The 26,655-nt window shown below is 44.2% G+C and overlaps 1 protein-coding gene across 1 annotated transcript in view; it reads right to left on the bottom strand.

The window, feature by feature from the left end:
* Positions 1-4,836: 4,836 nt before the first annotated feature.
* The window catches only part of cux2b (cut-like homeobox 2b), a 93,423-nt gene continuing 71,604 nt past the window's right edge, over positions 4,837-26,655 (bottom strand). Inside the window, exons 5-22 of the mRNA XM_030767779.1 lie at positions 18,691-18,831; positions 18,189-18,327; positions 17,896-17,972; positions 17,736-17,802; positions 15,564-15,612; positions 14,487-14,591; positions 13,773-13,964; positions 13,226-13,284; positions 13,052-13,100; positions 12,589-12,688; positions 11,695-12,339; positions 11,215-11,316; positions 9,680-10,536; positions 8,757-8,922; positions 7,443-7,742; positions 6,581-6,769; positions 5,992-6,268; positions 4,837-5,674 (exon numbers count right to left, since the gene is read on the bottom strand). Of these exons, the coding sequence (XP_030623639.1) occupies positions 4,837-5,674; positions 5,992-6,268; positions 6,581-6,769; positions 7,443-7,742; positions 8,757-8,922; positions 9,680-10,536; positions 11,215-11,316; positions 11,695-12,339; positions 12,589-12,688; positions 13,052-13,100; positions 13,226-13,284; positions 13,773-13,964; positions 14,487-14,591; positions 15,564-15,612; positions 17,736-17,802; positions 17,896-17,972; positions 18,189-18,327; positions 18,691-18,831 (4,352 nt within the window). The remainder of the gene's footprint in view (positions 5,675-5,991; positions 6,269-6,580; positions 6,770-7,442; positions 7,743-8,756; positions 8,923-9,679; positions 10,537-11,214; positions 11,317-11,694; positions 12,340-12,588; positions 12,689-13,051; positions 13,101-13,225; positions 13,285-13,772; positions 13,965-14,486; positions 14,592-15,563; positions 15,613-17,735; positions 17,803-17,895; positions 17,973-18,188; positions 18,328-18,690; positions 18,832-26,655) is intronic.

Here is a 26,655-nt window from a genome sequence, read left to right on the forward strand (position 1 = left end):
CCAAGTTAGTTTGACATTGTTCAATAAGAATTTCATTAAAAATGATCTTGATGTGCATCTTGAAGATGTTCACCATTGTGCAAAAGGTGACAGAGTTAAACTTGTTAATCACATTTCATATAGTTATAGATAGATAGATAGATAGATAGATAGATAGATAGATAGATAGATAGATAGATAGATAGAGTAATCAGTAATGACACACAACACCCTATGATCTATTCATGCAGCAGGTGTGATTCTCGGCGCCAGTCTTAATTCTTTACTGATACACCTCAAAGTTATCTACTCATACTGGTCTGCTAGTGTCGTTTCAGAATGCAGTCATTTCGCATTTTCACCCAAATTCTGTATATTTAAAAGAGAGCATGATGATCTTTGTCAGAATATCAAGAAGAGAGAGAGGGAGGGGGAGAGAGAGAGAGAGAGAGAGAGAGAGAGAGAGAGAGAGCAAAAGAGATATCTAAAGTTGATAGTGGAAAACAAAACACAACACCCAGAAGATCTTATACAATGATGTACTGTATTCAGTGATGGCTTGATACATATGTGATTCAAAGACACATGGCATTTATTTGTCCTCTCTTAAAAAAAAAAAAACTTCAAAATGATCTGTCACACTGAGGAGATGAGACATGTGTGCTATACGGGCACTTATTCACAGGTCAATGAAATGACACTACAGGGAAGAGGCAAGAGAGAGAAAATAGAAATCACTTACACAGTATACTTCCTGTTTTTGTGACTGTCAGGTGGAATGACACATTTTTGAACAAATCGAAACCCAGCTCCTCTGACCCCCCCCCCCCCCCCCCCCCCCCGGGTCAGGTTGTAGAGCATTTAAATCCAAAGCACACAGATCTAAAATAGCTTTTAACTCTCAATTTGGTAAAACACTTTTCCTCAAAGTTTCATGTAAATTGGTAACAGAGGGGAACTTGAGGATTTGCACTACATCCTAGATCCCAGAATTCCCCATTACAACAGTTCACCTCTGAAAACCACCTGAGCACAGCAATGAGTCGTGATCAAACGTTAATATGGCATGACTGCAATACTTAAAACCTTTGCATTTTGGTTATTCCATCTCTGATCAAATATTTTCAAGTCATAACATGCTGTCAATCATTCCCAAACAAATGATTATAAGTGCTGATTTCATTAGTTAGGAAAATAGTTCAAATGAAAACCTGCTCTCTTTCCCTGTTTCCCTGTTTTGTTGGAACAGCATGCAAATTGAAATTGTAAAAAGAGACAGTGACAGTGCACGAAAGAAAACAAAAAAACAATGATTACATAATATTAACAACCATTGACAAAATAGAAGTAAATTTGAAGGACAATTTAATCTCAGTTCATTGATGTCATTTTCTTTTCTGTTTTAAATGTCTCAGGTGCCGTAAGTGGGCTGTATGATACATCGGCTCACGGGCTGTTTTGACTCAGGAAAGTTCTGGAAAAAAAAAAAAATAATCTACCTGTGTTTATTTTTCAGTTATGTCCTTCTGTTAAGAGGTCCTGATCATATTACGTCATATTTTAAGCAATTTTGTCATTGGTCCACTGTCTTGGCCTCAAAATGCAGCAATATTTAACTATTTAGCTTTTACACTAGAGGTATCAGATGTTTTGATGGACTGAGCTGATCAGTTTCCGTTGGTTTTGTCAAATGAGTATTCCTGCTTAGAACATCTTTTTTTTTTTTTTTTCTTTTCAAATTAACCCTGAACTTACTGTACATTTTGAATGAGCATGGATATTTCTTAACACGCTCAGATTTATGATACAATATTAATTTGACAAAACTTTGATCTAATCAGGTCTAACAGATTTCAAACCAGCTTTTCGGACTGTAATCCCTTTGTGTGTGTGTTTTTTTTTTAATTTATTTTTTTGCTGAACTTTTTTTATTGAAAAAATGGCAGAAGGTTCCAGGTTGATTTTGCACTTGTCGCTGTTAAAATGACTGAAATGGTACATATGAAGCATTGGAGTTCAGCAGTGACAAGACCTGACAGGTTTCTGTAAAGCTTATAGAAGCAAGTCTACCCTGAGAAAAGTTCTATACCATGGGCAAGCTTGCCAGAGCAGACCTGGCTTTGTGAGTTTGGTTAATATAACTGTACACTCTACTTCAATATAATCAGCAGACTAGTGTCAAAAACCTAAGATATTATTTTCAGTAAATGTGTAATATTTATATATCTATACATATATAACTCCAAACCTCTGTTCTATTTAAGACATGTGCAAGTGTGTACTACCAACTTCAACAATACATTAAAGGCAAAGACAAGTGGAACACTAAGTTAGGATCATTTCCATACTCAAGACTTTTCTTGATTCTTCACAATTTTTAAATTCTAAGTGCTGTAAGTAGTTTTCACACGAGGTATTGGAGATCTATAAATATTGTTAATCAGTGTATAAAACAAGCAAGATACAACAGCAAAAATGTCATTAAGTGAAAAATAAAAAATAAGAAGAAGAAATATTTGTGGCCAGCAGCAAAACACATCAAAAACGAGTACTAGATCAATCCAACTTAGAATTCAGTTCATGAAGAGGATGCTGTGTCTGTTTCTTAGTAACTGTCCGTAAGGATCATATTAATGAGAGCCATGAGTACATGCAAAAATCAATGAAAACCAAAAGAAAAAAAATCCTCATAATTTATGTTTCACCTATGTTTTTCATACACTGCTGTTCATTTTTGTTGTTTGTTTATAACTTTGTTTTGGGTCTGGCAAAACAAAATCCAACAAATCACAATGTTTCATATTCATTTAAACATCATTAATGAATGCTGAGTTGAGTCATGTAAGTGCGAGACTGAAAAGGGTTTTCTATTTTAATGTTCGTTGCTCATTTAAGTGCAGTTTTCTATTCCTAACTCTGGAATATGTAAGGATACACATATTAACAGAGTCCAGTGTCAAAACCACATCAGTGTATTTAAACAGTCATATGTCCTTCCCGTTTATAACCAACATGTCTGAGAGAATAAAGGTAAATTCAGACCTCTCCACTAAAACTTGCTCTGAGTTCTGCAGTTGAACTGGGCCTAACACAGTACAGCTGAGGTTGCCATGGTACCGATTGTGTTGTGGTAATGCACAGCTCCTTGTCACATACTATGAGCTTGTGAGGAACACAGAGTATGAGGTACATGTATAGAGAGGGTGTGGCCACTGCCTGTATGTGAGATGACTGAGAAAGATATTCACATGCAAGGGGGTGAGGGAGGAGTGGACAGGGAGTGCCTGAGAGGACATTTAGAGTGATGACCATATAAGGAGAATGACAAAAAACTATGACAAGTACAGGGAAAAAAAAAAAAGCAAGGTCGTCCCGGGTCTTCGGACATCGACGAATTACCGATCTCTCCGTTATTTTTAAAAACGCGCATGCTTTCATTTCCAAGCGAGTACAACTCACTAAGTCTTTCTCTTTCTCTCTCTCTCTCTCTCTCTTTGATTCATTTTATATTTTATTTTATTTTGTTTTGTTTTTGAGGCTCAAACTGTGTGTTTCTTTTTTTTTTTTTTTTCCATTTTTTTATTCATCCAAACCTTTGGGCTAAATCACAGAGATCAAATCCCTGGTTTGTTGTCTTGTGGTGTGCATCAAAGAAAGCTGAGGTAACATGGGCGTGCTTTGGCCCCATGTATCTGTGAGAACCAGCGCTTCAGAGAGGTAAACGTAAAATGAATTATTGAGGACGAGTTAACTGTGCTGCTCGTGTGGGGTGAATGACTCACTCACTTCCTAGTGCACAAGGCCCCCCCCCCCCCCCCCCCCCCCGAATGTAAACCTCAAAGTATCCTTGAAAGGAAAAAAAAACAAAAAAGGAAAAGAAACAAAACCCCAAAAAACACGTTCACTAAAAAGATTCTACCATTAAAATTGTTTTTTGTTTTTTTTTTTTACACAACCTTTTTTAGGTATTTTTTGCAGATTTTTCCGAACATTTTATCTTTTTTCATAGCTCAAGTATATCACAGGTAACTAACTATAGAGGATAAGAGGGTAAGTTGAGTACCATGCTACATCTTGTTCAGAGAAGGCTATTGCAGACGATTCTACAACACGTACAACCACACATTATACGCTTGTGTTACAAATGCTCCAAAACATATCACCAAGAAACTAAGCACACATGAGATGTTCACTATTTAGAGTCTTTAGGACTATCCCTTAGGTCGGTACGAAGCTCTCGTGTGTTCGCTTGACATTAACTGTCCCGTCTTACAGACAAAATCTGAAAAATTGCTATTCAAAAAGTAGCAAATTTGGTCAGTGTCTCTATTTTTTTTTTTTTTTTTAAATAAGTGTAGTGCTTTTTTTTTTTTTTGATGGCTTAAGACAGAGGTCATTTTTTTTTTCTTTAATAATCTCACCCAGTGGCAATCTACAGGACTTCAGTGTGCATTTTATGACACCATAGCTGCAAAGTCTTCACGTCAGAGGAATTTCTCCTTCACTGTTTAAAACACAACAGCTAGTGCTGTTACATATATTTAAAAGTAAGTGTCCTTTTATCAAAATACCTAAAACATGTTTATAAATATTTTTTTGATTTCTTTCCTAAAAGTCTTCTGGGGGAGTTTTTTTTTTTTTTTTTATTCCTTTATCGGTGTTGGAGGGCATTTTTGCTCTTGTTCCTCATTCCCTGTGAGGGAATTTCTATATGAAGAGATGGTGGGAGCTACGAGCCAGGCTCCAGTGTCTGGGTCAGAGAGCCTCTTCAAGAGCCTCTCCGGAATGTTCTCTTACAGAGTCTTCGGTTCTACGTCTGTGACGCTCGACGGGGGGGGGGGCGGGTTGTGAGAGGCCCTAGAACTCCCACTCTAGGGTCTCCTCACGGTTGGCCGCCCGTTCCAGTCGGTGGATGATGTTATTGAGGTTGGCCATTTTCTCAGTGCGCCTCTGAGTGTTCTTGTTGTGTTTGGGGTTGTGCGGGGGAAGGGGTTCCAGGCTGTAGCTGGACCTGGGGGGAGGGGGGTCGTGGGTGTGGTTGGTGCCCGCGGCGGGCGGGTTGGGGAGGGAAGGAGAGATGGGGGCCGAGGAAGATGGAACGGGCGAGACGGACATCATGAGGCCCGGGGAGGAGGCGGCGGACGGGGAGTTGAGGGAGACCTCCAGGCTGCTTCGGCAGGGCTCGGACGAAGCCTTGAAGCTGACTGGGTCGACGGGAGACCTGTCGGACTCTTCGCTCTCGTGTGGAGCCAGGCTGCTTCGCTGAGCGGGACCGTCCGCAGACAGCGACCCAGGAAAGAGACCTTGGACCTGGCTACTGCCTGCCTCATCCTCCCTGAAGCCCTGGGGACAGACTGGAGCTGACACTTGGTCTGTGCATCCGGCCGCCTGTTCCTCCTTCTCAGATTTGAGCTGAGGGAACTGGATGCCCATGGAGAAGCATTTGATCTTGGACTGCCTGATGTGGGAGTCCTCCTCTCCTGGCCCTTCTTCCTCAAGTTCGCTGGTTTCCTGTTTAACATTTAGGGGCTGGGCTCCAGTGCTCAGGGGTCCGCTACGGATGCAGGGATGCTGCTTCCTCTCGTCGCTATCCGAAAGCGGACTGTGAGTGGCAGAAGGGGAGTAGTTACTGGGTTCAGGGTCCGTGTCGTTGTCCTGAAGACCTTCCATGAGGACCTCTCGCCGCATCCGTGACCTGGTAAGAGCGTAATACAAGTTTGACAATGAAATATTAGTTTGACAATTAAATATTATTTTAACACGTGGCAGAGTAAGAAAAATGAATACAAAATAGACACTTTTCCATAAGCATCTCAGGATTTCTTTTACATATAATTTCATAAAAATGATGTTTATATCTCAATTTTCTCTCTTTACTTAGCAAACTCTCCACCCAAAACACGGTTCATTTTAAACGCATTTTGGAGTGTAGATTTTATGTTGTCACTGACCTCATCATGCACCTATCCTACTTTGGCGTTCAGACCACAGAAATAAATGTTTATTTCTGACCTATAGTTATGGAACCAGTTGATGACGGTGTTGGTCTTGAGGCTGAGCTGGGAGGCGAGCATCTCGATGGTGTGCTGAGACGGGTAAGGCTCCTGTAGGTAGGCCCTCCTCAGCGCCTCCTTCTCCTCTGCTGCTAGCACCACTCGGGGTTTCTTGGCCTGGTTGAAGGGACAAAGCTCCACAGAGTTTAGCCCCGGGCTGACACAGTCCGAGCGAGCTCCCGGAGAGTCGCTGTCCGAGCCCGGGCTCAGTAGGCCGTACCGGCGCTTCAGGTAGGCTGTGTTTCAAAAAACAGACACAATGACGGTTAAAAATGAAAAAGTACTTAAAGAAGAGAATAAAGATTTTTTTTTCTGTTAACATTAGCGTTCAGTGTGCTCCACTGACACAGAAACTTATGAGTGTGTTTACATAAATTTACATATACGTGTATTTCATACAGGTCCATACAGACAAAGAGTGTATAGAAAGTGCAATGCACTGAATGTATATGGCTCGCACGCAGCTGTATGTCATACTGATAATTTACATGAGTTTACATTTACAAAACTCCCTGAACTGAAGAAAATGCCGCCTTTGACGTGCTTACCTTTCTTCTCCATTTTTTTCATATCCCTTAGCTTTTCCACATTGTGGGGGTCGTTGAGCCACATCTGCATGCGGACGAATGGTTCGCGACCTTTCAGGCTAAGCTTGTGCCAAGGCTTCGGCCGAGACAGGAGGTCTGACACAGAACCCTGAGTCAACCCCAAAATACTCTCCCCAAACAGACGCTGACCTACAGTCACACACACACACACACACACACACACACACACACACACACACACACACACACACCACAACCCTCTGTAAAAACCTGGGTAAAACATCTACTTTGTGGCTTAACTAAAGAACTGAATAAGGAATATGTCATTCTTTCACGCTGTGAGGTTTTGATGTTTGAACATACATATCGACGGGGGCATATAAAGTAAAAGTAGAAGTGCTCTTGCTAAAAAAAAAAAAAAAGAACTCTATGTAGAGTTAAAGTATCCCTCCTGAAAAATACTTAAAACAGTCACTCATCTACAATTTACAAAAGCAGTTGTCAGTTTAACTCTACTTAGAGTACTTTTTTTTTGGCAAGAGTACTTCCACTTTTACTTTATAAACCCCTGCATATTGATGTCTTTGTATCAGCTAAACTCTCAAAAACATGTTAGGCAGCTACTTTAAGGAGGCTTAATATAGCTGTGGCTCATTGTCAAGTGTAATACACAACACTGCTTCTTGACTTCCTCCTACAGAGTGAACAGCAGTGAAGGCAACACTCAGCTGATCTTCAGATAACATATCAGACAAATCTCTTGTAGTTTTTTCAAAGCGGACGCGCAAATGCGGAACAGATGGCGGTTCAGAAGCAAAGATTTAGATTTAACCCTGCCTGAGAACGTTCTAGAATAGCTCACCCAAATTGTTGTCCGTCAGCACCTCCTTCACTCTCTTGGTGATAGCATAAGTGTCCAGCTCAGGGGACATGGCCACCAGCTCCTGAATGCCCAGAGGGGTATGGGGTTGCTGCAGGGCCTGTATGCCTGGGGTGGTCTTCCCTCCTGGGGGTTCGCCATGCTGATGGTGGGAGTGTGGGTGCTGGTTCTCCTTGCTGCTCTCCAGGGCCATGCTAACAGGCTCCAGCGGTAAGCTTGGATGATTCTCCTCCGGGCTAGGGGGCGGGGAGGGGGACGAGCGGGCCGTCACTGGACTCTTGTCTGGGGGAATTATGGGTAACAATGTGTGTAAGCCTAAACAATGACATTGGGATCGCGTTTTTCTGATTTTATACGATTGCTTTCGTTTCACGTCCTTTCACAATTATCCTTTTTTTTTTTTTTTTTTACAAATACATACCTGCATTTTAGCAGACAAAATGAAAAAGAAATTATTTTGTGGAAGATAACAACTGGTTTGACAGTTTGTAGCGCAGACTGCATTCCTGATCGGAGGCGGAAGGAGTTACGGGCGGTAACTAAAAGTCCCAAACCGCCTCAGGGCTTGCTGATAATCATTTAACAGATACCCCCCCCCTTTAAGCTAATGGCTTCCAAACAGTGTCAAGTGTGGTGACATGTTGATTCGGTTGATCAAAGTACCACAAAGCAACATGCAAAGCACGCATACCACAAGCCTGAAGCACAGTCACTTCCAGCCTCAAATATCTACAGTCGCTGTCATCAAAAACAGCCTGCTTTGTCTCATATCTTGATGCTAGTACTACTAAAAGTGATGTCCTTTGTTTAGTTATGTAGTACAAAGCATGTGAATTATGTATTTACAACTAATTTCACGCTCAAGGCAGACAGTCTCACTGTATTCATCAGGGACATCAATTGAATTTGTGACAACATTGTGGTATTGTTCCTTTATTTTCCTCTTGTGGACTCAAGTGCTAAAAATAACTAAAATGCACACCCCTAAGCAGAGATAGAGAGGTCAAGAAGACCGCTACGTTTCACAGAAAATGGCAAGCTGATGAGTGGTCAGTCACAGCAATAACTCAAATAGCAGCTACTTCATCAGTGTCATATGATTGGTTAGACAACAATGGAGCATTCTACTAATGTGCCAGCGTAGGTTAAAATGAGTTCAGTATCCATTCTACCGCTGGGGAGCACGCTCTTTTGCATACGTAACAACATCTCAGAGATCCACCATAATAAGCGGCCTATTGTGGATCTGAGAGGCACCGTAACCTTTCCTAATCTCCCAGAGGCACAGAGACTTACCCTGGGTGTGACTGTGGTTGGGCAGCTGGTTAAGGCCGTGGCCCAGCTGGTCCAGCAACCACAGCTGCATACGGATGAAAGGTTCCCGGCCCTTCTGGGTCAGCTTACTCCAGGGCTTGGGTCGAGATAGCATGTCACTCACGCTGCCCTGCGACAAACCCAGCACCTGTACAAAATAGCAGGCAGATTTAGCGAGGAACGCCGTCAAGTTCCAAAGCAGTTGAAAGCATGTCTCCCCTGCCATTTGCTGTTGGTTTTATGCAGGAGTTAAACAGAGATGTATTGTTAGTTCACCCATGAAATATTGAACAGGGCTGAATGTACAACCCTTTTTTGGGCTTCTTGTTATTTCAAGCTGAATAAAACAATATTTTTTTTTTCAGAACTTCAAACACAGCAGTGAGCAGCAAAGATGATTTCATCACTCGCAATTACTGCTTCTAGGTAATTGCCATTTCCAACCACTAGGTGGCAACACAACACAATCTATATTGAACAGCTTGCAAATTGACAGAGCGCTTTCCTCAAAAGCTGTTGCCAGTTTCTCATTATTTAAACATTTGGCCTGCTTTCATCAACCCTAATCAACACAAAACTAATTACTCAATCATACTTGGGTAAAAGTCTGATCCAACTTCCAATTCATGAATACAGACTAAAAACAAACACAAAAGAAACAAATTACTTCAGTTATACGTCATCATTTTTCTTGACTTTCTTATTTTAACTATATGAGATTTCTGCCAAAATCTCTTGGTTATTACAGATAAGGAATCACAAGAAGAAGCACAATCAGTGGTGAGATGAGAAGGCAAAGTTTGATAGATGAACTTTGATAGATGTCTTAAGAAGTCTAGTTCAGGTCTATCAGTTTCTAAACGCAGCGGATGAGTGATAATGGTAGAATGAGTGGCACAACTCACCTTCTCTCCAAAGATCCTCTGGCAAATTCCGTTCTTGGCCAGCTTTTCTTTCACCTGTCGGGTCAGCTCGATCGTATCCACCTCGCGATACATGTACATCTCGTACTGTTCTGGGGTCAGCGGGGGTACGGTGGGTTTCAGGGTTCGCGGGATGTACGAGGGGTAGTAAGACATCCGCCCCGGGCACGGCTGCTCCCCGCTCCCCGACACCTCCGGTTCCACTTTCACCTCCACAGGTCGTCCCGTCAGCGCTCCTTGCTCCTCCTCGGCGGCGGAGGCCTCCTCGCTGTTGGGAGGGCACTCGCCGTTCTCCGGTCGCGTCCAGGGCCTGGGGAGGGCTGAATGCCCCGAGGAGGAGGAAGAGGAAAGGGAGGGCGAGATGGAGGTGAAGGGCCGAGAGGCGCCTCCGGAGGCCAACATCATGGTCCCGCGTTCGGCGGACCAGTGCTGGTCGAAGTAGGTCCCGGCTTCGCCGATCTCGGACTTGACCTTGCGGATGATGCTCTGGACGAAGGCGGCCGGGGACAGCACGCTGAGGGGCGTCTGAGGGCTGCCAATGGGATTGGCCGCGCTCATTGCCAGGGCGCCTCCCTCCTCCTGCTTGATGAAGGTGGGTACGGGGAGAGGCAGGCTTTTGGAGGGCTCCTGAAGGGCCAGGCGCTCGCTGGCCGAAGCCCTGCCGCACACCTCCATCTCCATCAGAGCCTGCTGCTGCGCCTGCATCTCCCGCCGAGCCTGCTCCAAGATGCTCTTGATGGCGTCGTCAGAACCGCTGGTTCCGCCTCCGCCCCCGCCCCCGCCGCCGCCACCGCTGCCGCTACGACCTGACGGAGTGCCCAGAGAGGACTTACCATCACCTGCATAGCACAGACATGCCCTCATAGCTCACGTGACCTACACAGCAATGTGAACGCACTCACATGACCGCGTTTCGGGTGTGGTGGCATTTACTGATGTGTCCGCGTACGTGCTCAATCACCGCCTTTCACGTGTCATACCATCCGCACGCGCACACACACGCACCAATGCACACACACACACACACACACACACACACACACACACACACACATACACATACACACACCTCCAATCACATCTTGTGCTATCTACAGACACAGATCACTAATCTCCAAACATACATCACACATGCAGACATCAAACTGCCACCAGAGCCACATCACATAATATTTAATAAATGTCACATCCTCCGCAGAGCAGCTTTTTCATCACGCTTGCTAGAATATTGTCATATTAATGCCACTTCAGTCGTAACAAAGACACATCACTGCTTTTTAGATTCAGACATAATCACTTTATCTTTGATGTTGATGTACCCACACACAAACCAGCAGAAACTCCCATCTTATAACCCAAGATAAAAATTTTCCTTAAAGACAAAAAACATATCTACATTAGCACCCTCTTCAGATTTTACACGCCCTGCTCAAAAAAAAAAAACAAAAAACAAAAACGTAGAATCTGCAGCTGTCATAGTTTACAGAAAACGTTTGTTAAGCTGTATTCAAACTCACCTCCTCTCTGCGACTGGATCTCCTTCTTGGCCTGCTCTAGAATATTCTTGATGGCATCGTCTGACCCAGTTTCTGGAGTTCGGATGCGAGGAGTGATACTCCCTGTCACAGAAGGTAGAGAGAGAGAGAGAGAGAAAGAGAGAGAGAGATTGAAAGAAGGAGAGAGAGAAAAGAGAGAGGAGGATGAGGTGAGTGGGATGGCTGATCAGAGAGCAGTTCCAAGGCTTTGCTTTTGACTGGTAGATCAATGGAAGCCTTTGAGAGCTTGGCATCAGTGAGTACACGCGATGCTCTCCGTTTCAAAGCTGAGAAACTGGAGAAAAACAAAGTTGAAAGTATCACAACAAACATGGGAAAGGAAGAGAGGCAGCCGTTAGGGTTTTAGGTCGAGAGACATCGACAAGAAAAAAAAAAAAAAAAACCCTTTTTTTTTTTTTTGACTGAGAGACGGGATCCGATCGAGCTAACCGGGCCACTCACCTCTCTGACGGACCTGGATGGTCCGGAGGGCCAGGATGTTCTGCTCGTCTGACAGGAACTGTTTCATCTTGATGAAGGGCTCCTTCCCTTTCACCGTCAGTTTTCTCCACGGTTTGGGTCGGGCGAGGATCTCGCTCACCGACCCTTGGGATAGGCCCAGGACGTAGTGCCCAAACACCCTTTGGCCGATATTGTGCTTTAGCAGCTGCTCTTTGACCTGGTAGGCGATCTCCGCCGTGTCCAGCTGGTCGTCGTCCCCGGCGCTCGAGGCTCCGCTCTCCGATTGGTCGCTCGGCATGCCGCTCTCCAAAGCGCCGGGACCCGAGGGGCCCTGGCTGACTGATATGAGCGCAGCTTTGGCTGCGTATAGGGCAGTGGGGAAAGCCATGAGGGCGCCGGCATCTTTCTTAAACAGGGGAGACAGCAGCTGCTTCTGAAGGAGCTGCTCCCCTGCCAGTTTCTCCCCGGAGAAAGGCGACACGGAGAAAGGACGAGAGGACTCGTGGGCAGAGGAGGACCCGTCCGCGTTGGCCGGGCCGGGGCTGGACGACGCACGCCCATCCACCTGTAACGTCCCCTGAGGGGAGGAGTAAGAGCTCATAGGCCTGCCCACGTCCTTACTGGAATCCCCTGATTGGTCATCATCTACAGAGACGAGGAGGACGATATGAGACCTGTTCCACTCCAGATTTACATCACAGCCTTTCTAAGTATACAGGAAAATGTACTGAATACAATATCATTAGTGTCCTGTTACACGGCATAGCCCAGTTCAAGTGATTGATTCGGTTTACACAGACTGTCGCTGAGGTTCACACATGCAATATTCAACACACCACGTTTGGGACGCGTACAAAGACAGACAGACAGACAGACAGCTGTGCAAGCCCTTACCGTTGCTGTGTGGGACACACGCTTTGTCTGTCAGATATTTATGAGAAGGCAAGAAAGCCTCTTTATCCAGCAACAGCGCCTCTGCAGCCTTAGTGGATTCCTGAAGTCACGCACGCACACACACACACACACACACACACATACAAACAACACGACACAAAGGCAGTTAAACTCAAATGAATCAATTCTAGTGGCTGTGGACATGCGCATTATGGATGATGGCTGGCGAGCCATTCACTCGCATCGCCACAGACTTTACTCATTGACAGCAACGGACTATTGAAAGAAAAACAAAAGCCCCGTGTTTCCAGGAATTCATTTGTCTGTTGTTGGGAGCTGGAAGGATGAGCAATAAGCCCAATTAATGCTGAACTGCAGTGAAATGTCAAAACCACTAAAACAAAAACAAACAGAAAAAAAAAACAAAAAAAACATCAAATCAAGTGTAGTTGCCGGTGCTCACCTGGGATGAGCTTCCGTTCGCTGAGGCCATTTTCATGGCTTTCAGGATACTGCAAGACCAATTAAAAAAAAAAAAAAAAGAAGTTCAGATTAGACTCTTTGTCGTTTTCATCTGACGCTAAAGGAGTTTCTTTTAATCCCGCGCACGGGCGCCGTGAGTCTGTGCGTGTCGTACCTGAGCTCCGTTTTGATCTCCTCGTAGTCTAGTTGAGACTGCAGCTTGGCCTCAAGTCTCTGTCATAAACACACAATGCAGAGACAGCATTAGAAGCACAAACACACAGTTGCATGCGCACACATACAGGGAAGCAGCAGAGGGGCGGCGGTATGTAAATTAGAAGTTAATGTAGGATGATAGATATGAGTGCTCTGACTACACAACCAGATGGTCCCACCGTGCGGAGTAATACTTCACCACACAGGCCATAGGGGGCACTCACTGGCACTGGGGCTGGGTTTACGGGTGTAAGTGTGCGTGGCAAAGGGTGCAGAAGATTCGTCACATAAGATTTGTGATGACTAACAGTTGTTTGTGTAACTATGGGATGTATTTTACGTACTACACATTGCGAAAACGTTTTTTAATGGTGGGGGGGGGGGCAAATTAATGAGAGCGGTTCGTTGTAAGTACTCGAAACAACTTATTTAAAACGTCAATTCTACCGTACTAAAATATTACATCATATGGACACTGTACTCATAAAACCCATGATCTCACTCGCCTCTATAGCTTCTGCCTTATAGGCCAGCTGGCGTTCTAACTCAGCAATCTGATTGGCTGATGTGTCTTGGACTTCCTGTAGCGTGAACTGAAGTCTCTGGATGTTCTCAAGCAAGCGGAGGATCTCTCTGTCCTTAGAGAACAGTGCCGCCTCCAACCGCGACGGAGCGTTCTCGTCCCTCTCATCTCTCTCCTGGGACAGCAAGAAAGAGACGGGAAAAAGAGAGAGAGAGAGAGAGAGAGAGAGAGAGAGACGGCAGCAAAGACAGAGAGAGAGAGAGAGAGAGAGAGAGAGAGAGAGAGAGAGAGACGGCAGCAAAGACAGAGAGAGAGAGAGAAAGTGAAAACGAGAGGAAAAAAATACATAAGAATCTCTTTTTAACTTTGCGAGCTTCAAAATCTCTCGTTTCTTTCTAGTTTCCTATAATCATAATGCTTCAAAGAGTCGCTAATGAGACGGCAATGGTGTGAAAGCTCAAATCCGGGTTTCTACAAAAAGTCGTCCTCTTGTTAGACGGCAACAGTCTCGGCGCGTTGGGGATATATAGATTTCTGATACAGATTTGCAATAATGTTATGCGAAATAGAAATTGAACTAAAAAAAAAATAAATAAAAAACTTCTTAAAACGAAGAAAAAAAAAAAGAAAGAAAGAAAAAAGTTCAGAGATGGCAATCAGTCCCCAAAATTAAGAGAGAGAAGATAATTTATTTTACCCCTCTGACAACGTCCTCTGGAGGGCAGTTCCCTTTTGAAGTGCTCTGGGTGTTGGCCAGCTGTTCCCTCAGTCTGTCAGCCTCCCTCTGTGCCAGCTCGGCTCTCTGAAAACATCAAGTTTTGTTAAATGCACTGTTTTCTCTGTAGACTAGAAGGTTCTACAACATATGCAAAAAAAAAAAAAAAATCAACTACACAAGTATATCTTCGTACGTGTAAATCGTTTAAATACTAGAAAGAGCGTCATTCTCGTATTGTGTGTATTTCAGAAGCGACCCCTTTTTTTTTTGGGATAGTGACGGAACGCGTAAAATTCCAAAGCATCGAAACCGGCACGCAGACCAGTGTCAGCTGGAACCGGGGGGTTTACAAGTTTGACAAAAAGAGAACTTGCAGACAAAAAAAGGAATCGAGAAAGAGGCAGAGCAAAGGGAGAGAGAGAGAGAGAGAGAGAGAGAGAGAGAGAGAGAAAGAGAGAGAGATGGAGCGTGAGCGGAGGAGTGCGAGCGTCTCATCCACACTCTATTCTGCTGAGCTGACTGTTTACTCTGACTACTTTCTTCCCAAACTGTTTACCTGCTCTGTCACACTCGGCCTGCTAATTAATGATTCATTTTCAGAACATTTATCTAAGAGCTGCTGGCAAAGAGAGAAGAGAAATCACTGAAAAGGAAGCAATCAGCGCAATGGGGTAACTAACAGCTCTCCACGCTACACACACACAGACACACACACACAGACACACACACACAGACACACACACACACAGACAGACAGAATGCACTTTACACACACCACAACGCAACTCCGCTTAAGCATCAATCCCACTCCCGCAGCCCCTCTCTTGTCCTCTGCTGCGTTGCAGTGCACCCTGGGAAAAAGGAGGCTGTGTAATCACAAAAGCTTAAGGAGGGGGATGTAAGGAGGTTCAGGAGAGGAGCGCGTGCGGAGGGGGGCTTTGAGGGCGGGGGACGCAGGGGCGTCTAATTAAAGCCAAGGCTTGATTACGAGGGTGATTATCTTAATGAGGCAGGATTTCAATCAGAGGCAAAACTTGAGAGCGCATACTCACTCACCTGGTTGGCCTTCTCTAGGTTTGTCACGAGTAAGCCTAGCTCCTCCGCCCTGAAAGACACAAAAAAAAACACAAGTTTAGGCCTCGCCGCGCATGCGGTGAAGTCTTGGCACGCATGGTACGTACAACGTGAAACTCCACCGGGATCCACACACTTAGAACATGCTAGAACCCCTTAACGCACTTCTCTTTACTATAATCCAGGTTTGGACGGCTTAAACTCATGCCGTCCGCAGACCTCTAAATACCACCAATAAATTACAAATAAAAATAATCAGATAATCTTCATGGTGAATATTAACACATCATTTATGTATCAATATGCTCTATCAGAAACTCCACTGGAAATTATATAACCAAAAAAAAAAAAATCCAAAAGCAACTTACAAAACTTACAAAAAACACAAAGAACGGGCTTAAATCAATATGTCTCACTGTAAAATAACAGTTAACAGTGCCAAGAACCATTCCATGGCATATTCTTTCATATCTATCCAAAAACCCTGCCAACACATTCTTTTCACTGTTTTTTTTTCCAAGCATTTATCCGGTATTCACACAAGACACAAGGAAGAATTTTTATAGACGGTGTCCTAACAAACATGGTTTTTTTTTGTTTGTTTTTTTTTGCAGACGGCTCCGTGAAAGTTTTTCAGTGTCGCTGTGAATAGAGAAGAAGAAGCATGCAAGGTCTCCTGTCATTAAAACCCTATGATTCACATCCATTACGTTTTATTCTATGTCTCGCCTTGGCATGCCTACACGGATCCAACAATCAGAGAGAGAGAGAGAGAGATCTCATTTGAATAGACTCTCTGGGAGATTATTCATAAGGTTTGTTTGAAGTTCAACAGTTTCTTCTGAGTCATCAGAGATTTCTTTCTTTCTTTTTTTTTCCTTCAAAAGGTGGAGAAACTGAATAATGAAGAGGACTGAGAGATTGATTAAATACATGAATCTCTGAGGTTCTTCTAAACATAGATGCCCTCTCAATTAATCTAAATTTGCTTTAAGAGCACAATCAGACAGGTTTTTTTTTTTTTTTGGTTTCCATCGAACAGATTAAATTCAGATCTCTCTCTCTCTCTCTCTCTCTCTCTCTGTCCTTCTCCAAATAACACTACAGTATTTCTTTGAATTCCTTTCTCCCGTGTAGGGTTTCTACACTAAAACGTGAAAGAGTTCACCTGTGCACCTGGCCAGTAGCTGTACAGAGATCGTTTCTGTATCTGTATCATCAGGAGAGCTTCCAAAAATCCTTAAAAAATATACAGGAACGGCCGCCACAGACCACTGACGAGCATCGGGACGAGAGGGATTCGAACGGTAAACTCTTCAAATCCGGCCGAATGGAGCATGGCGTTATCTGAAAACTTTCAGTTCAATTGCGCCATGGATTAAGCCTTGGAGGAAAAAATCCATTAGCGAGCGCTCGTGGCGTACGACGGCAGAACCGAAACAAAAAAGGCGTATTTACTCTGAACGCCTATCGACAAGCCATACGAAGCTGCACTCATTTGGAGCGCGAGCTGGAAACGTCGTGCGGCGGAGATCGCGGCTAGTCTGGCGTGTTGACTGAGGCAATCTTTAAAATGGACTGATCCCTCTTCGGCCTGTCACAGAGGCCATGTACGCAAACATTAAGGGCTAACATTACCTTACCCTGCCCGTTCGAGTACTCTTAACAGACAGCGAGAGGCGTAGAGAAAGTTACAATCGAGAGAAGAGTAGAGTAAACCCAGCGGCGTGAGAGGACAGAGGAGCAGGTGTGTTTAGAAAGGACTGTCAACTCTGTGGTTTATGAGGACAGAACAGAATGCAGGACTTGAGAGGACAGTATAAGACCTATAAATAAGGGGCAGGGCAACAGTAAGGGGACAGTTGAGATTGGACCGGGGCAGTGTTAGTTTAGAGTGTGACTAAGAAGGGGTAGTAGTGACTCTTGGTTTTGAAAGCAAAATGGTTAATAGAGGTGGCTTTTAGCTGAGTAGTTACTTTGAATCAACTGTGAATTCCCACAGAGGGAAAAGGAAATGACAGAGCTAGTAAAGTAAAACAGAGAAAATGTTAGTGAAGCAGACAGAGAAATGTTAGTGAATGATGTAGTTTGTGAATGATGCTTATGAATGCCACGCTTTGTTGGTAAATCATGGGAGTTGTAGTTTTTTCTTACTTGGCAGCCATTTCCCGGTCGTATCGACACCGCAGTTCTAGTAGTTCTGTCTGTGCCAGACTGAGTGCTGTGGAGGAAAAACGGGTATTAAAGTTAATCTTTTGGCCGTTGGACCTCAGACCAGTTTGATATGATGGCCACACAAGAGAAATGCACTTACATGACTGAAGGGATTTGATCCTGTCCTCTGCTTCTCCTAGTCTGACTGAGAGCGTAGCATCTGAGCCGTTCACCTCCCTGAGAAATTGAGACCAGACATTTGTCAGTAACAGAAATCATTCAGCCAGACAGGAGAGTTTCAGCTGGGTCCTCTAATCAGAACACTGCCCAATAACCGGCAGGCAAAGACAGCTAAAGAACTCAGGGCAAAGATCACATGGTGTCAAATAGCTCAGTATTGTGGAAGTCTATACGGAATCTTCCGGAAAGAAACCGAATGGATGCCTGACGTACTCTTTGGCCTGTTCCTGGTGGTTGTGGAGGGGCGAGTTGTCGTCCTGCATTCTCTGTGTGCTGTTTGGTGTCATCATACAGGACAAACGAAATGATGCCTCTCCAGTCTCCGCGGCAACAGCTCCCCTCTCTGTGTTTTCTATTGGCACAGAGAATCATTGATCAATTAAAACAGTAAGAAATACGGCATTCATATTTCATATCACGGTGCTTTGTTGTTTTGCAATTATTAAAGGGCCTTGGTGGAATTTACTCGTAAGAACAAAACTTTTGGAAGTTTACTTCATTCCGTAAAATTAAGATGACAAAAAGACATTGTAGATGTTGAAGACAAGATAGCCAAAAAAAGAGTTTCCTGGTACGTGTCTTAGTCATTGCAATGGATTTGCAGAACTGTAGAAAGTTAACATTCTAATATGGTGAGACTGATACAATCATCTCTCTGGTTGTGAGCAGTTGTAAGTGTAAGTGTGGTTGCTATGGTGAGGGAAGGGGTTCTGACCCGTGTTGTCAAGGCACTCCAGGTGTCTCTTCCAGTGGCCGTGGATCTCTCGGACCAAGGCCTCACTGTCCGGGACAGAGCTCTGCAACTCCTGCAGCCTCTCCTCAAGAGTGTGTGTGGCCTCCAGCACCGGAGCTGGGTCTACAGAAACACACACACACACACACACGTTTGGAATAATGAGAGATTACTTAAAATCACTCGTCTCTTTGACAGACACTCTTCACACAGTTGCTTCTTTAAAAGCCCCTGCTGACTTCTGCTCTTCCAGTTCTCTCTCCCAAATACTTATCTAGACAAATCCAACAAAGTGAGAAAGAGGTGGGGAGAAAAAAAAAAAAAAGGAAAAAAAGTCTGCCACTGAAAAGTGTTAAAAAAAAAAAAAAAAGAAAAGAAATAGTGAGATTCTTTAGCACAACAGAGGGGGCTGTTTTGCAATGCATGTGCCGCACCACGGGGCCCATGGGGCCAACTAGGAGGCTGTTTCTCTGCTAACAAGTCTCCTCAGGATCATTTGATCATTTAAATTATTATGCCAGGAATCCTCAGGAGACGGCCCGGCACTCCACATCACAGGGCTGTTTTTAATCTTCCTCTTCCCTTTCTTCCCCTCCCGAAAAGTTCAGCTGCGCGCAGAGGAGAGAGGCGCTCCTGTTGTGTACCTGCGTGCCTGCCTGCCTGCCTGCCGCGCCGTGAAAGGAGGTGACTTCCAGTACCAAAGCACAGAGAGAGAGACTCAGGGGAACAAACTGACAAGCAAGGAGGGGAGGAGAGAATGTGTGTACACACGTGTGTGCGCTCACACGCAAACCCCCCCCCCCCCCCCCCCCCCCCCCCCCCCCCCACCGCCACACACACATGCAAGAACGCTCGCACGCGCGCGCGCGCGGACAGACGCACGCGCAGACGCAGACGCAAAGAACCCTTTCAAAACTCCAAAAGAGGAGGAAAATCGCTTCTTTTGCTGCACTAGCCTCTGAGAGCTTTCATCCCCTTCTTCTGTGGCACAGCAGGGATCCCGATCGTGTCTCTGAACCCCGGCTTTCATACAAACCAAAACTAGAAACATGTCAGTGTCCCTGCAAACCACCACTCTAACATACGCAGGGCAGAAACACACAGCTACAGACACATGCTGCTTCTATAAGTCACATGCATAAAATACGGTCACCTCCACAGTGGGTTTTAACTCTTTGGTTAAGATCAGAGGCATCGAAGGCCATGATGGTGCAGTTACAAAGGCTAATTGTAAAATAGTCTGAGAGACATGAAAGGCACAGTTTGAAGTGTGTGTGTGTGTGCGTGTGTGCGTGTGTGTGTATGTGTGTGTGTGTTTTATGTGTATTGTTACAATGGTGCAATAGATATTGCATCAGTCACATGGGACATCGCACTTAAGAGTGGTGTTACTCCTTTAATTTAAAGAGAAAGTCTAAAAACAGCCCCGTTCCACTCACTAAAACCCCAGTCATACCAGTACCTTTCCCTTATATCCTTTTCGAGTCTGATGATCAAACACGTCAGTTAAATTCTCAAGTGTGGAGCAAACCAGCCATGATTATCATTCAGCATAACAGACTGAGCAAGAGAAATTATACAGTGCATATGGATTTATGTGTGAAAAGATCAGTAGCACTGATTCACAGCTCTAAGTAACACTCCCAAACACCTTTTTATAAATCATATAAATCAGAAAATGCATGGGAACTATCTGTAACATCTGCATTCTATGTTTTCAACTGTTCCTTCACAAATCCCAGTCGATCAAAAGGGAACCTGAAGGTGCCTAGTATTTAAGTACGGATTATATCTGTGATTAGGCCAAAAAGAAATGGTCACTGGTTGCATTTGTAAAGATGTCTAAACTGTAACTAGACTTCAGAAAGATGAAACTCCACCATAGCAACCAGTGTTTCCCCCTAAGGCCAGGCCAGTGGAAACACTTAAGGGACGATTGCATATATAGACCCCCCACGGGGAACAAATAAGACACAATTCAGTACGTTCAAAAACAGGAAATAATCATATATGGAATGTAAGTTGAATTGAGATGTTTGCCATATTTCTGTAAAAAAAACAAAAAAACAACAACATGGTTTTCATGACTCAAATACGCTGATTTTTTATTTTTTTCCCCCGTAAAGACAAATACTTCTAAAACCGTATTTTGGGTCACAGCACTCTCCACAGACAACAGTCACAAAACTGCTAGACTCAAGAGATCCTTATGGCCTTTATCTAGCAAGTTCCAGTGGTCGGAAAGAAGAGAAGCTCTTTGTCCTATCAGTGTAGGCTGTGAGAGTATGGCCTGTTCCCTGAGCTAGCTGTGTGACAATGACTTTGTCATCCGTAATGTCAAATCCACTCTGTCGGAAAGTTTATTCGCGTTAATTATAGCAACTATTAGAAAGTGTCAAATCTATTCTATCAAATCTAATAATTCCTAGAATTAATTATAGACTAATCACTTCATATGAGAAGTGTCTTTCGCAGAGAAATAGGACACCAGGAACCACTTATTATCTCTAATGAGTTTGTCCTTTTTCCATTCACGTAAATAACAAGTTCATTTTTTGGGGGGGGTAATTCTGCTGCTAACTTTATTACTCTTGATTGAATGAGTGCCCGGAAGGTCACCGCGACATAAACAAGGCTTAACGTCTTCATGGATTTGTTGTACGTCAAAACCAAACGGCACGTCACATCACATCACGGTCACGCGACCGTCGCACGGCAGTTTCCACACGGGATTTAAACAGACAGGAGAACACGAAGACGAACGTCCCGACGTCCCCGATGCTGGTTTATGAGCCGTCATATTGAACGCGTACAACGTGACATCTGAGAGAGACGCCGCTCTTAACCGACGTCATCTCTGTCTGACTCTTAATTGCACCACACAGGGACAGAAGGCGACGACGAGTAAACCAACAAGTGAGAGATAATCGAAACTTCACGACCGCGTTCAAAGTCCGCCGACTGGAACGCTTTAACGTCGAGTTTTAGGCCGGGTCAAGAGCCGCAGGATGTCTGCTGTAATAACGTGGAATTCAGAATATCAGAGAGCTAGGGTACAGTGATTTAAAGACGGCGAGCTGTTATTTAAATGAATACGCAGTGATTTGCCAACTATGATTGGGTAAAACCTGAGTGAAGTTGCTGACACATTTCAATGAATTGAAATGAATTCTTTATGCTGCACAAACAGTATTTCAGTATTTTTTTTTTTATTATTATTATTATTTCTTGAAATGTAACCTTGCTCAGTGTACAGAAGTGGACAGAAACTCAATGTGCAGCTCAATAATTTGCATGTTTTCATTTTGCTCGTCATCACCAAATCATGACATTTTGTCAAATTATTAGAACAGCCATTTTTGGCCTATGTGGCAAACCTCCGTTGGACACACTTTACAAATTACTGACAGAACCGGGGGGAAAGGTGTCGTTGCATCACTGGATTTTCATCTTCAGACGTCACAAGAGAAATACGAACAGAAATGAATCTAGCTTCTGTCACCACAAGTGTCAGTACTTACCTTTATCACACGACCTCAGACAAACTATACTAAGAGGTGAGAGTTCTTACAAAGCACTTCTGCCTTTCCGCTCTACAACGAACAGCACCCAACCCAATTACTCTATCTTATTACATGATGCAATTGGCACAGTTTAAGTGTCAGAGCTACTGTATGGGTAAGGCTGCTATGGGGGACGTATTCGTTTTTTTTCCACAGGTATACCGATCGGCGTGGGCAAAAAAGAAAAAAGAAAAAAAAAAGAAAAAAGACGGACGGATCGGCGGGGGTCTGGAGAGGGGAACGCCGAGGGGGTGACACGGGCCAACCGGAGCAGGTGTGTCTGGGCGGTCCATCTTGGTCGTGTCAGTGCAACACCGTCATTAGCCGGTCCGGGCGCAGTGGGGTGCGCTACTGCGTCTCTTTGGACCCTCTGTAATTATGCTCTGACATAATTAACCCAGCAAGCCCATTAGGCAAGTGCTCTCTGGAAAAAAAAAAAAAAAAAAAAAAAAAAGAAAAGACTCCTTGCTATAATTATTTGTTGTGCGCATGTTAATGAGGCCAGCTGTGCTCCCATCGTACAACATGAACAAATTAATTTACAAGGTTGTGCTTCAAGGGTTTTTTTTTTTTTTTCTCCTCCGCAACCCAAACTGACTTTTTTTTTCCTTTCTTTCTTTTTTTTATTTTTTTTTTTATACACAAGCGGTCTTTCAAGGTCCAAAAACATCTCCTCCTTCCAACTCTGCTTAAACCAGGGCGTTGCTGCGGATTAATTGCTGAACTATTTCGAGGGTGAGACAATGCAGAAACTCTACAGTTCGTTGAGTTCCGCTTCCGCTGATGGGATGGGATCAGTCGGGGACGATTCACGGCGCCGTTCCTCGCAAACTCACGATCTTCGAGGGTCAGACACAGCAGATTATTCCCCACTCCCTATCACAGGGACTCAGGCGTCGTGACTCCGCGGCCAATCGACTGCACTAATTGTTAAACTGACTATGAGTGAAAAGACGAAAACAAGGGCCCGAATTTCCAATTGAGGGCCAAAGTTGAGGGCGTGTGAAGGGGTTGGGGTTGGGGCTTGGGGTTGGGGGTGATGGGGGTTGATTTATAAAGTAATTTATAAGTTTGGGAGTTGATTTATAAGTATGTATGTGTGTGGAAACAGCTGAAACTTTTACTCTGACTTTTAGAGTCTGGACATAAACTCGTAAATTAAAAAAAGTTGTGTGGGGGGAAAAAAAAAAATAATTTTTTTTTAGAAGTTCATTGAATACAGTATAAAACAAGAAGCTGAAATGGTTCTTCTCTTTCTCTTCAGTATTTCAACAGCTTGCATCAATATGCATGCAGATATACGTTCTTACACACACACACACACACACACGCACACGTTCTGTTTATTCAGCGTGGCATATCATGTACATTTCCTATGCAAGTATCTGGCATCAAAGGTCAAGGTAAAATATACCAGAGTAAAGACTAAAGTTTCATTTTACCCTGCTTTCATTTGGAGTGTTTTCCCACTTTGCACTTAATATTCTGTGCGGATAATAGAACGCTTTTTTGCCGTCGCCTTGATGTTAAAGACAAGCGTGGATGGAGGAAAGAAACAGAGAGAGAGAGAGAGAGCGAGAGAGCAGCGTGCATGCGTGCTGAAAGACAAAAAAAAAAAAACTTCTCATAAAGTCTTTTGTTTCAGTTCTTTGCGCTCGTCCGTAAAGGCAGACTGAAGGACACTGAGATCGGCGTACATCAATAAGCGATACCTGTGAAACGGCGCCGAGCGAAGCTTTGTGAGTCAGATAGATCTGGAGATGAGCTATCTCAATAAAAGATGAAGGATGAAGAGGGCGAATGTGACGACGCAGAAGGCGAGAGAGCGAGTCGAGTCTTTTCAGCTCCACTTGGAAAAATTACACCCCCCCCCCCCCCCAAAAAAAAAAAAAACCTTACAAGATAAAACAGTAGAGCTATTAAGAGACCTACAAATTTAAAGAACGGCGATAATAGCCGACACTTTGTCCCTTGCAAACCAAACCAGAGATGGTTAAAGTCCGGTCGCTTTGTCACTTTGGTCCTTAAATTTACTCCATTTACTCTCTTTGTGAGGTTGCTCACTAAAGCGTGTGTCTATTATAGTGGTCTAGGCTAAGATTCTTTTTCCTCTTCTTCTCTAATCATCTCTGCATTTTAAAAAAAAAAAAAAAAAAAAGTCCTTATTTTATCAGTCTGCAGTTGCACTTTGTCTACTGTGAACTCCCTTACTCTGTAGTTTGCACCTCATCCTTATTCAGTGTATGCACACAAATGACTACAAACCTGAAGACACTCAAAGTAGCTAAAAGAGACCTACATTTCGCCCCATTGTTACCCCTCAGGATCACGTAAGGTGCTTTTTGTGGACTTTTTCTGGTATTTCTCTCTCTCTCTCTCTCCCTCTCTCTACCCCACACTGACACACACACACACACACACAGAATCTAGTATCTGTTTCTCTCTCTCTCTTTCTTTCTCACACACACGCACAGAAGCGTGCACACACACACATTCTCCGTCTCTCTCTCTCTCTCTTTCACACACACACACACACACACGCACACGCACACACATATACACACATATGCACAACTGTTCCAGTATGGTCCCTGTGGGGCCTGTGTTCTCCTCCACAGGGATGTATTGGAGAGGCTTGGATCTTTTATGAACATAATGCATTATTAACCACCTCAAACATCTCCTGGGCCTTTGTTTATTACTGCTCTTATTAATCACTTGTGCATAATCTGGTCCCGCCCAGAGAGCCCTCACTCTCCATTCACTGTCTAATGCCTCCACTCCCAACCCGGCTACACAGCCCTTTGAATTTCTCTCTGCTTGCTAATGATACACAATCAGAAGCATAATTATGGTGGAAAAAAAAAATGCCTTCAGGGCCCAAATGACGGATCAAATGTGTGGCTACTCACAAAATAATCAAGAAAATAATATACACTGAAAATAATGAACAAAATACCCAGAAGAGAACAGGTTTTTTTTTTTTTCCTTTTCTTTTCTTTTTTTTTTTTTTTCCAAACACACATAGGCGTATGGAACCCAGCCTGATTTTACCGACGCGAACAGGCTCACGATGTATAGTCACATTAATTTGGCAGCGAGCAACACGGTCTGAGGTCTGTGGTGATTTAACAGCTGAACTCTCGCCAAATGTTTGGGCCACTTGCGCAGTACCGCTGGCCACCACTAGCCAGCGCTGTTACATTAAAGTTCAGGAGTGTTTACAGAGGCCTTAGCAGCCACTCCAAAGAGTATCCTTGGCTCAAAGTATAATACCTCTCCCTCTATCCCTCCTGTCATTCATCTTTGTGCATTCAAGCGCAGAAAATAAGTTGTTTCCTGCGTAGCCAGGCTTGGGGTTTGTGGGTAAGGATGAAAAGAGCGGCAGTGGGCCGCGGGGAAAGGAGGAGGGGGGTCCTCACGGGAAGACAGGTATAAAGACGCAGGGAGAGGTAAAGCTCACACCTGCAGTGTTGGGCTCAGGGCTACGCCCCTGGCTATGACTCAGCCAACCCGTCTCCGGGTGAGAGCGAGGTACACAAAAAAAAAAACACGTCTGACACACACACACACACGCACACGCACAGGCACACACACAAAAAAAAAAGTGCTTTGAGTGACAGACGGCATGCAGCGCGCAGACACGCACACACGCATGCACGTATACACACACGCGCGCGCACAGGCACGCACACACGCATGTTCACAGACTCACACCTTCTCTTTCTCTCTCTCTCTCTGTCTCTTTCTCTGTGAAAAAAACAGAGAAAAGGAGTGTGGGAGGATGGAAGATACTGCTCAGGAGAGTTTAACTTTAACTCCTTTGTTGACTCAGATAAGAAGGTGCAGATGTGAGCTCTTAAAATGGAAGCCGCGCACAGGGCCTCCGGGCGTTCATATGGCGCCAGTTTAAACCTATAACTGGGAGATGTGTAACGTGCGCGCCGGGCTCGGAGGGATTTCGGGAACGCCCGGAGGCCAGGTAGCGTCGAGAGCGGGGTAAGCGTTTGGTGCATCTGGCATATGGCCAGCCAACGCAAGGTGAGCTGTCACATTCCCATGGAAAAAAAAAAAAAACACAGAGGCAAATTTCGGAGCTTTGGGTGGCTCGTTTTTAGAAGCGAGCAGACAACAGGCTGTTACCTGTGCGCTACACCCACACACACATATCGAACAGGTTTTATGATAATATTAGAACAATCTGTGTTGATAATAAACGACAATGTTAAAATATCATGTCGTATGTATACACTTATCAGACGCGACCAGACGGCAGGGTCTGCGCTCAGCTATGTGCATTTTTTTAAATATTCCTTTCACAAACAGCCTCAAAATCCTTCCGTCTGCGTCTCTCCCTGTTCTCCCCATCTCCACGCGTTTATGT

The sequence above is a fragment of the Chanos chanos genome, chromosome 1, assembly GCF_902362185.1.
Source record: "Chanos chanos chromosome 1, fChaCha1.1, whole genome shotgun sequence".
NCBI lineage: Eukaryota > Metazoa > Chordata > Actinopteri > Gonorynchiformes > Chanidae > Chanos > Chanos chanos.